The sequence below is a fragment of the Oreochromis niloticus genome, linkage group LG22 (assembly GCF_001858045.2).
Source record: "Oreochromis niloticus isolate F11D_XX linkage group LG22, O_niloticus_UMD_NMBU, whole genome shotgun sequence".
NCBI lineage: Eukaryota > Metazoa > Chordata > Actinopteri > Cichliformes > Cichlidae > Oreochromis > Oreochromis niloticus.
In genome coordinates, this window is record NC_031985.2 from 28,044,520 (window position 1) to 28,055,220 (window position 10,701).

The following is a 10,701-nucleotide window of genomic DNA, read 5'->3' on the forward strand; positions in this document are numbered from 1 at the left end:
TAATTGGTGGGAAGACGCCCCTCTTTGTACCGAGCGCGCGAATGCACCCACGTCTCTCACAGTCGGCTGCTCGGTTAGCTAGTTCTTAGCGTGCCGTTGTACCTCCGGTGGTTTAAACGGTACCGGGGGTTTGCAGGCACACCGGAGAACCAGCTTGGACGAGGCTCAAGGGGCTGTACACCTTAACCACACCTCAGCTCTCAGTTTTCTGTCAGCTACGTGGGAGAAACATAATGGCAGACAAGGAAGGTAAGTGAGTATTTTAGTTGTCAGCAAAAAGAAACGATTCTGTTTGACGCCCCTCAGCTAGTTGCCCGGTTAGCTTAGGTGGCAGCTAGGGCAAGCTGCCCGTAGCTCTTGTGTTTTACTCTATAACAGTCAACACAAGCGGGGATAATTTAAGAGTGTGAAGGTGAACTTTACTGATGTCAAAGCTCAGTTATTGTTTGGGCACCGTCTCTGAAAAGTTGGGGTAATGATTTGTGTGTGAATACCGGGCAGAGGTGAAGAAATGAGTTCACATCTTATGGTTATGCTAACGCTGTAGCAAGGTGCGGGAACAATGAGAAGTTTCTCATAACACTGATAAATACCGAGGCCTTGTCAGGTTAACAGTCAAATCATTTGATAGCGAAATTTGTCGACTGTAAAGACCAACTTTTAAAGGTTGTTGTTGATTAACTGTAACAGAAATAAATCTAGTAACATCAACATTTAATATTAAACTAACAGCTTGAGTTAGTGAAAGCTATGGACATATCTGATGGGTGTTTGTAACTAAATAAAAAGTACAGTATTACTGTGTGTCCAATTATCATCGCTGGTTCTGTGACAATTTTGTCCTCAGCTGGTGCTTTTGATGATGCGGTGGAGGAGAGGGTCATCAATGAAGAGTACAAGATCTGGAAGAAAAACACCCCCTTTCTTTACGACCTGGTTATGACCCATGCCTTAGAGTGGCCCAGCCTGACTGTTCAGTGGTTACCTGACGTCTCAAGGTGGAAGCGTTTACACATTTGGCCGGTAATATATCTCAAACATGCAAGAAATTGGCATTAATGCATTAAAAACCTTTTTTTTTTTTCTCCCTACCAGGCCCGAGGGGAAGGATTACAGCGTACACAGGCTCGTTTTGGGCACTCACACTTCTGATGAGCAGAATCACCTGGTTATTGCTAGCGTGCAGCTGCCCAATGATGATGCCCAGTTTGACGCCTCACACTACGACAGTGAAAAAGGAGGTTGGTATATTGATAAAGAGAATGTATAATGCATTTACTTCATATTTTATATACTTATAGCCTGCAAACATATTTCTCTATATTTCCCTGAAGAGTTTGGAGGCTTTGGCTCAGTAAACGGCAAGATTGAGATTGAAATCAAGATCAATCACGAAGGAGAAGTGAACCGTGCCCGCTATATGCCCCAGAACCCCTGCATCATTGCCACTAAGACCCCCACCTCAGATGTGCTGGTGTTTGATTACACCAAGCATCCCTCAAAGCCAGGTGCAACAGTCACACAAAGCACAACACACTGCTGAAGATGGCATGTTCTTGAGTACGTTATGAAAAAGTGCATTGTAATTGGTAGCTTACTGGTATTAAAACAATTATACAACTTCACCAAAACATAAATACTGGGCGCACAGAGTCGCTACTCAAAAACAAACTTGTCTGTTCAGTTCTTTTAAAACCACACCTCTCTTCCAGTGTCTCTGAATTGACAGTTGATTTTATTATGTTGTCTTTAGATACTTCAGGAGAGTGTCGCCCTGATCTGCGTCTCAGAGGCCATCAGAAAGAAGGCTATGGTCTATCCTGGAATTCAAATCTGTCAGGAGCTCTTCTTAGTGCGTCAGATGATCACGTAAGAGGAAGTAGTTCTTGTTTTAAGAAGAAATGGCGCTTTCTGTTTTTCATTTTTAGCAGCAGATATTTCCAACTAGGGCTGTTTTACATATTTATGTCATAATAGTTTCAATCACTGTATTTCCAGTACCATAAATAAAAGTAGACTGCTTTGCCAAAAAGTCACACACACTGATATTTTGGTGGGCCGACTTTAGCCTTCATGACCGTTTGCATTCACTGTTTGGTTCCAATCCCTCAAGTTGTCTGTGTGACGTGCACGTGGAAATGCTCTTAATTTAAATATTAAACTGCTCTGTTTTGTTCATTTGCAGTTTCTATTACTGTAGTTATCACATAGCATTATTTCTACAGTTAGGTGATTGAACTAGCATTTCTGGTGCCAGCTGGTGAATTAAATCATTTACTCAGCTGATCCTTTACATCAGGGGTCTCAAACTCCAGTCCTCGAGGGCCGGTGTCCTGCAACTTTTCCATGTGTCCCTGTTGCAACACACCTGAATGCAATTAGTAAGTCATTAGCAAGACACTAGAGAACTTTTAGACTGCATGCTGAGGTGGCAATTCAGCCATTTGATTCATGTTACAGCAGCTTATGAGCGAATGAACGTGGTGCAATAAAAGTACTTTTAGAAGTACATTTTTCCAAACACTTACATTTACGTAAATTTACTTGAGTAGGGGTTAGGGGTTGCCACTTTAGCATGCAGGTGAGTTTTATATTCTGGCTAATTACCTACTAATTTTATTCAGGTGTGTTTGCAATAGGGACACCGGCCCTCCAGGACTGGAGTTTGAGACCCCTGCTTTACATTCATAGCTACAGTGACTTCTAAGTGTTTTTTCCACACAAATGGTGTCATAAACTGACCTCAATGAAATGTCAGGAAGGTATGAAAAAATGTGCACTGCCAAAAACCTGCTGTTAACAATCATTTTCCACTTTTACCACGTTTTTACCAAACTGAAGTGCAAACATGAGGTTTGATGTGTTTATGTGGTTTTTGTTACTTAGACCATCTGTCTGTGGGACATCAGTGCTGTTCCCAAAGAGAGCAGGATAGTAAATGCAAAGACGGTCTTCACCGGTCACAGTGCTGTGGTTGAAGATGTCTCTTGGCATCTGCTTCACGAGTCGCTCTTTGGATCTGTAGCAGACGACCAGAAGCTTATGATGTAAGACTCTCGGTCAAATACCACGCGCAGATGAAGCACACTTACAGTTTTTTCAAATGCAGCAAAAGGATGAGCGTCACCCTGTGTCTTGTCCTTTAAGCTGGGACACTCGTTCAAACAATACCTCCAACGCCAGCCATGCAGTGGAGGCCCACACAGCAGAGGTCAACTGTCTGTCATTTAACCCTTACAGCGAGTTCATCGTTGCCACCGGCTCAGCAGACAAGGTGATACAATATTCCACCACTTCTTAATTGGTACTGCTTTATTAACAGCAGGACTTTTAACTGAGTGCATTTGGTAACTGTTCACTAAATAATCCTGATGGTATTGTTAGTTTTGTAACTGCAGTGTTGTTGCAGAGATCAGAAAATGTTGCAGGCATGTTGTAATATACATCTGTGCCGCCCACAGACCGTGGCTCTTTGGGACTTGAGAAACCTGAAGCTAAAGCTGCATTCCTTTGAGTCACACAAAGATGAGATCTTTCAGGTAAGATGTTTCTTTATATGAATGAAATTGTACTGAAATAAGGACAGTACCTAATGGTGCAGTGATATAATTTTGTATATTTTATATTCATTTAAATTTAAAAATAAAGCACTGAAATAAATCTTATGTAGTACATGCTTCTTTTGACTCAACCTGCTGCCTTCAGCCTGCAACAGGTTACTAAATTTAAATATTATATTAAAGTAAGTTAGCAGTCTATCTAAATAATATATTTTAACTTCTGCAGCTTTTTTTTTTTTTGTTTTCTTTTTGTCCTACAAACAAACGTCAGTGGCTGGGAGAAACTGGAAAAATGCTTTTCTTCACATCTGAGCTCATTGAGCAAACATGTTGTTTGATCAAGTAGTGCTGCTAGTCTCTGACCTGTGAAGCTTTTAATCTCGATTACAATAAGACGCGTTGCTGTTGTGGGCTGTCGAAAAACTCCACCCAAACTCACCGTCTTGGTCAGAGCACCGCTTCTTTGCTGTTTGCTGTGTGTAACTGTTCAGCTCGGCGTTAAACTACGACAGCAACGACTTTGCTGCTGATATCAGTGTTCTTGTTGAGAAAAATAGAGGCTATGTGGGCTTCAACATACACTTCCGCATTTTGATCATTATTGTTGTTGTTATTATTAATGTTCCTGACGATCATTCTGGTGCAGATGCCAAGAAGTTCTCATAATTCCAAAGCAGTGAATCACACACAGTAACTCAAAGATTTTCTTTTATGACACATGAATGAGCTCTGTTGATTGCTTTTCACCTTCAGCGCCTTAAATTCTCTGTTTTAGGTTCAGTGGTCACCTCATAATGAAACCATATTAGCATCTAGTGGAACAGATCGCCGCCTCAATGTCTGGGATCTCAGGTACACACTTTATTTGATAAGACCTTCTTAAAACAGATTTCTTTAAAGACTTAGTTGACCCCTGAAATGTGTGGCACAGTGTGGTGACGTTGCTTTGTATAAAGTTTAACTCTCATTTCTTCTTCTGTAGTAAAATTGGCGAGGAGCAGTCTCCAGAAGATGCAGAGGACGGCCCACCTGAGCTTCTGGTGAGACTAGCTGAAGTCTGTAGAAGTGTCGCCATCTTGCATTGATGTATGCCAAAACTTGAAGCTTCTCTTCTCTTTACTAGTTTATCCACGGAGGCCACACAGCCAAGATCTCTGACTTTTCCTGGAACCCCAATGAACCCTGGGTCATCTGTTCTGTGTCTGAGGACAACATTATGCAAGTGTGGCAAATGGTAAGACAGCTGTCACCACATGTTGGCTTTCAGTCCCTCTGCTTTGTACCACACGATTTTTAGATTTTTAATGCTTTTTGTGAGCGTGTTGTTCCATCTGCCAATTATTTTATTTATTTAGACATATTTTTACTGAAAGTTCTTACAGCTAATATTTTTGAGTCTGAATGACTGACACTGATTTTTCGATGTAGGCTGAGAACATCTACAATGATGAAGAACCTGAGGGTACAACAGAAAGTGAAGCTACTGCGTAACACCTCCACCCGCCGTGTGCATTCACCTACAAGCCTGATCACAAATAGTTCCACTCAGCTACTCCACCATCCTCTCTGCTGCCATCGGGACACTAAATGCTAAAAAACACAGACTGTATGTAGCGCTGGCTTGTTTTGGAACACTGAAAGTGACTCTCGTTTTAGTGACTTACTGCCTCAAGAATTTCACTTTTTTCACATTTTTATTTGTTTACTTTTGTTTTTTCAATGCACTTATGTATAATCTGTATTTTTGTAATCTAACTGGCTCTTCCTTGTACAATGCTATATTTTAAACGATGCTTTCTTTCCCCAATAAAGTGTTATTAAACAATTTAAAGTGATTATGTTACAATGTTGTTTAAGTAAAATGCCAGCTAGGATTTAACGCAGTCCACAGGACAGTGGCATTGAATGTGACTTTCATGAAGTAACGTTCCTGAAATCTTGTTGCTCCGGTGCTTAACCGGTTCTTGTGGACCACAGATGATTATAGAAGAGAGATTTAGAAGGTACTGTTGTCACTTTCATCCTGTTTTGATTTTGTTTTGTGTTTTTGGTTTTTTTTTTTTTTTTTTTTTTTTGGTTTTTTTTTTTTTTTGGTTTTTAAACTGGAAATGACAAGCCAATGACTTGTGATAGACAGGTTGTTGGTCCATGAGCACTAACTGCGCTGGACACTCCTTTCTGACTCTTACAGTCACCCTAATTTATTAACAAAAGGAACTCAGTGTTTGATTCTGTATGACCTCAAAATGGTAACTGTGACTGTTTATCTGGATCATAAAGCAAAGGAGGCCTAATTCCACACAGATAAAGCCAGAAGTCTTCTTCAGGGTCATTGCCCTCTGCTGGCCATTTAAAGAAATGCAGGTTTTCACTTTTCAGGGTGGAAAGTTACTGTATGGAGGGCCACAAGTGCCAAAATGAATGAACCAAATCCATCATTAAACAATTAAACATGTCATTGATTAGTTTTTTTTAAATGAAATGTCATTAATTAAAATCATAAAATTTTAAAGTGACATGAATAGATATTTAAATTTATTTAAGCCATACAGTTAATGGCACTGAATTATTTATTGATACATTATTTGTTTCATTTTGGCACTCATGGCAGACTACAGATCATTCTCCTTCAGCCACAAACGTTTTTTGCATGTTTAATAGTTTGCATGTTTAACATGTCCACTATGCCTATAATTCTGTAAAATGAGGATCGTATCCGAACATGTGAGCATTTCAGTCAGTTTTTAATCATTTTAGTGAAAGAGTTGATGATGCTTCGTCACACTTTGCTCAGGCCTCTTTTGTGTTGTGATGTTTTGGTACTTTTTCCCGTCTCTGAGGCTTACTCACCCTGTTCGTCTGTGTCCCAGTGTTTAGTTCTTCAGGCATGTTGGCCTTATAAGTACAAGAAATCCAGTCTGCTCTTCAGAGACAGACATTAACTCATCAGTGGCACTTAGATTACAAAGAACACACTGCGTTTATTCATAACAAAAACTTTCCTACAGGCTGCAGTCTAGTTTATCTTTACAAAGTCTTCTAAAAAAAGATCGGTCTTGGTTTTGTCCTGTAACAGCATGTATGTTTATATGTGTTAAAGTGCACTGATCAAACCTTTAGAGTTTACTATGTTTCCTAAAACACAAGCTCCTTTTGTGTGAAGAACAGTCATGTTTCCTCCTCATCGTCACCCTTGTTGTGGTCCTGAATGGCATTTCTGTAAAGAAAAACAATCTAGTTACATGCTTATAGGTTTGAAGGTGTGGTGCAGACTTGATGAACGGATTACCTGTAAAGTAGGAGCTGCTCATTAAGGCTATCTCTCAACTCCTTGATCTCTTTGGTTTTTCTCTTCTGAATCTGTAACTCAGTCTTCAGCTCTCTGCTGCTCTCCTCCAGACAGTGCACAGTCTCCTGAGAGGCAGGCATAATGTCAGTGTTTTTGTCATCATGCCCTACTTTTTCCTCAGTCGCCTTGCTTACCTTGTACTGCCCCACGTTTTCTCTTCTTTGCATGTGGATTAGATTGAGTTTCTCCTCCAAACAAGCCCTCTGCAGCTTCAGCTTCTCTATCTCCTCCGTCAGAGGTCTCAGCTGGGCTCTCAGCTCCTGGGCCTGCTCTTTGGCTTTAACGATTGCGCCAGCTGTTGCCTCTCTTCTCTTCAACAGTGCAAGCAAAATGGGCTCATACCTGGACAAGCAAATCAGAGAAAGCTTAAGTGTTTTATCGCTGTAACACTGCGTCATTGGGTTTTTATTGCCTAAAAACTACGGCACTACCAAAGGTCTGTGTGTGTCAAAAGGAAGAAAAACACATGTTTTGGCGATTCCACTGACTGCACCTGTCCTCCAATGCTTTCAGGCCACCCTCCACATACTGCTGTATGTCCCCACATGAATGCCTCCTGCATTCAGTCAGCTCCTCTGCAGTGTTGGTAGTCTGACTTGAGCTCTGTTCCTGGAGCTTCGCTCTTAGTACTGAGAGCTGTTGTTGTTGGGCCAGCTTGAGCTGGCAGCCCTCTTCTATCAGCTGGAGCACCAAGGACTTCAGCTTCTCCTGGAAGAAATTCATTTAGAAGAAGATGAATGAATGGTTGGAAATGCACGATGGATGAATGGAAATGTAATTGTGTTCTTACCTCTTCTCTCTTTAGTATCTCCACTTCACGGCGCTGGTTGTTCAGAGCTGCCTGGCTGTGGGCGCAGCCCCTCGCCATTGCAAATAGCCTCCTCTTCAGCTTTCTAAGCTCATCTTGTAGCCCCTGTCTCTCCAGGTTCACCTTCCACATCCTCCTTTCCTCCTCTGCTCTCTCCTCCCTGAGGATCTCTCTCTCCCTCTTTCTTTCCTCCCTTCTGCCTTCTTGTTCTTTTTTGAGCACATTCATCAGGTCTGCCACTTTGTTATCAATCCACTCCTCTGTCTCCTCCTCGTCCTCACTTACCCCTTGGCCTTTTTCCCCTCTCAGCTGCAGCACCTCTACCAGCAGCTCCTTCCTCCTCTTCTCTAATCGCTGTACCCCATCAATGCAGTCCTCCATCTGAGTCCCCAAGGCCTCTAATTCTGTCACGCTAGATCCCAGATCTAAGGTGTCTGTCTTGAGTTCTTCTGTCTTCTCAGACAGGAGTTCATTACCATCTACATCAATCTCAATCGCATCTCCTGTTGTTTCTGTGCTTTCATCAAATATATGTCCAGGCTTCATTCCCTCGTAGCACATTGCGTTCTCTTGTGTAGTATCTATGGGTGTCTCTGAAAAGCCGGACACCTTATCTGTTTTTAGATGACCTGGGCTTTCTGATCGGTCCACAGAGAGCTCACCCATCATGTCATGGCCAGACAAATCTTTGTGCTGGCTGCCATTTGTTGTTGAACCTGCTGTCATTCTTTTCCCGGTGTCCTTGGAAACTTGACCTTCTTCCCAGGAGTCCAATTGCATTGGCTGGCTCTCCGTCTTTAATGGCCTCTCTTGCTGAATGGGCACCAGTGTTGTGCCTCTATAAAGCTGAGGGTTCTTGTTGATGTGTACATATTCTTGGCTTTCATCTGTAACCCACTCTTGGGGTTCAAAGTCCATGCCAGTTTCTTCCATACAGCTCTCCAGCATGGCTAGCATCCCCAGCAGCTGGCCTTCATACTCCACCATGGTTTTGCTCAGCTTGTTACCTGCTGATGTCAGAGGCATTTCTGCCTGGCGACAGCGTTCTGTGGTCACACCACACCTGTCGACGACAGTTCCCGTGCTTTGCGATTGGCCCTGGGCAGGCTTTTCTTCGGCACTGGTCCCGTCTATGTGTGTGTCAATGTAGCTAGTTGAAAGATAGGCTTGGGGGCATTTCCATGCTTCTCCACACTTTTCCACTGTTACTTCCTCTTTTGCCTCACCATGACTGGATTCATTCAGATTTGTTTCTGTGTAATTTGCTGAGTACTGAGAGCCAAAGGAAATACCGGTGAGCTCTTCGCAGCTCTTCAGTAAGTCATCCATCTCCTGTAGGTATGGCTTTATCAAAGCTGATTGCTTTAGCTGTGCGCCTGTGAAGGCGAGGTCATGGAGGTTTGTGTTGCATTCTCCTTGTTCCATGTGGGATCTCTCTGGATCCCCCTCCTCTTCCTTAATGAAGAGTGGCTCGAAACCAGAGGATGAAATGTTATCATCTAGGTCATCCATCTGTTTGGCCTAATTCCCGTTGCCCTTTTTGATGTAGAAGTCCCCTTCAGAAAGGCCTGTTAAACCAGATGAATGTGTTAGGCAGTCTCAGACTTATAGCTATATATTAGGCCTGGCTTAAAATGATAACATGTGAGCATACAATAGGGGCTGGGTCAATGTTTTGGCCGGACTTGCAAGCTATGCTGATGTCATTAGCACATGTGGGCATGTGGAGGCATGGTTTAGCAGGGTATGTTTTTGACAGCTGTTCCCTTAGGCTAGGTGCCACGGGCACCAATTCAGTGCATGGCCACGGTCAAACACACCTCACACAAGTACGCATTCAATGAACACAAAACCTCTAGTGATATAAACACACACAGACAGTTTTCATCCGAAGTTCCAGCAAGTGGCATTACAGAGATTACACCAGCAAGCAGATTATCATAACATGTCATTGTCCCTGTCGATGGATGGGCACTTGGAGTCTCCCCTGGTGAATAATGCAGCTGTAATTGTACCCTTTGAGGTGTTTGCCAAGACTAGCCAGATACTCCCCAAGGGTAAATTGATCAAATTGACCCAATAGTGTCATCGGGTAGAGATTTGAGACAAGAGAGACAAGATTCATGTGATAGTTGCTGTTTCTTGGTTTGAAACCAACTAAAAAAAGCAAAAAAATCAAGCTAGAACTCTTGTGCTTGTATTTAACTAGGTCATTTCATGTAATTAATGAGCACATTTTAGAAGCTACATTTTGTTGTTCTTTCTTTCACATGTTTGACCGCTAACAGAACAAAGCTCAGTAGAAGATATGACAGGGACCAGCTGTCTCACTGCAGGACAGGTGTGTGGGATAAGGCACAACACCCAGAGACAGCACCACCCTGCGCCTGATGTCCATCTTACACAAAAACATTTCCTTATCAGTTAAGCAAAAGGCCACAGTAAAAATAAAAAACTACATTATGGACAACAAGAGCAGAAAGTTCATGAACGTATAATTAATTTAAACCATCACATGTAAACATCACAAGCAACTGAACTTACTTCTCGACATATGGTTCCTTTTTTTCTGCCTTCCTGCTGGATCCCGATGATGAATCTGCTGAGCAAGAATAAAATGAAGGCGCTCTGGTTCAATCGACAAAAGTAAAGTGAGTGTTAAAGAATGAGCGGGAGCAGCGAGTACAGATGAACCGAGAGAGGAGGGGGGATAAAGACAGTTGACCCAGCCTCCTCTCACTCAGTCACTGTGCTGCTATGCGTGACCATGACTACCCCGGGTCTGTTTATGTCTATTAATAAACACTGAGCAGGGAGAAAGAAGAGGCACAGCAGGCTGCCTGCTTCACCCCGAGGGTATGAGGTTCCATTTGTGTCAAAATTTTGCTCACGTGCACGATTTTTACATCGACTGAAAATGTGACAAAACTTTTGTGTTTGAGCTCTGAACTGTTTTTCAGATACTACGAAACTCTTTAACAAAC

General features: G+C 42.4%; 2 protein-coding genes across 2 annotated transcripts; one reads left to right on the forward strand and one right to left on the reverse strand.

Moving 5' to 3' along the window:
- The first annotated feature begins 25 nt into the window (after positions 1–25).
- rbbp4 (retinoblastoma binding protein 4) lies at positions 26–5,391 on the forward strand. The gene is made up of 12 exons (XM_003458499.5): positions 26–249; positions 848–998; positions 1,096–1,241; positions 1,335–1,508; positions 1,754–1,869; positions 2,887–3,047; positions 3,148–3,274; positions 3,462–3,539; positions 4,336–4,412; positions 4,543–4,600; positions 4,684–4,794; positions 4,989–5,391. The coding sequence occupies exons 1-12, from the start codon at positions 234–236 to the stop codon at positions 5,049–5,051; spliced, it is 1,278 nt and encodes a 425-aa protein (XP_003458547.1). The 5' UTR covers positions 26–233; the 3' UTR covers positions 5,052–5,391.
- An 894-nt stretch (positions 5,392–6,285) lies between these two features.
- Positions 6,286–10,433, reverse strand: sync (syncoilin, intermediate filament protein). The gene is made up of 6 exons (XM_005463553.4): positions 10,262–10,433; positions 7,700–9,285; positions 7,403–7,617; positions 7,044–7,251; positions 6,850–6,974; positions 6,286–6,777 (listed from the first exon to the last, which is right to left on the reverse strand). The coding sequence occupies exons 2-6, from the start codon at positions 9,227–9,229 to the stop codon at positions 6,729–6,731; spliced, it is 2,127 nt and encodes a 708-aa protein (XP_005463610.1). The 5' UTR covers positions 9,230–9,285; positions 10,262–10,433; the 3' UTR covers positions 6,286–6,728.
- Positions 10,434–10,701: the final 268 nt, after the last annotated feature.

Bases quoted from the DNA above. Each gene is read 5' to 3' on its own strand.
- sync (XM_005463553.4), bottom strand. From the start codon at position 9,229: ATGGATGACCTAGATGATAACATTTCATCCTCTGGTTTCGAGCCACTC. The intron at 7,618-7,699 runs GTAAGAACACAA...AATTTCTTCCAG, and splicing joins AGATACTAAAGAGAGAAGAG to GAGAAGCTGAAGTCCTTGGT. The intron at 6,975-7,043 runs GTAAGCAAGGCG...CCTGCCTCTCAG, and splicing joins AAAACGTGGGGCAGTACAAG to GAGACTGTGCACTGTCTGGA.
- rbbp4 (XM_003458499.5), top strand. The intron at 999-1,095 runs GTGGAAGCGTTT...TCTCCCTACCAG, and splicing joins TGGTTACCTGACGTCTCAAG to GCCCGAGGGGAAGGATTACA. The intron at 1,509-1,753 runs GTGCAACAGTCA...TGTTGTCTTTAG, and splicing joins CAAGCATCCCTCAAAGCCAG to ATACTTCAGGAGAGTGTCGC.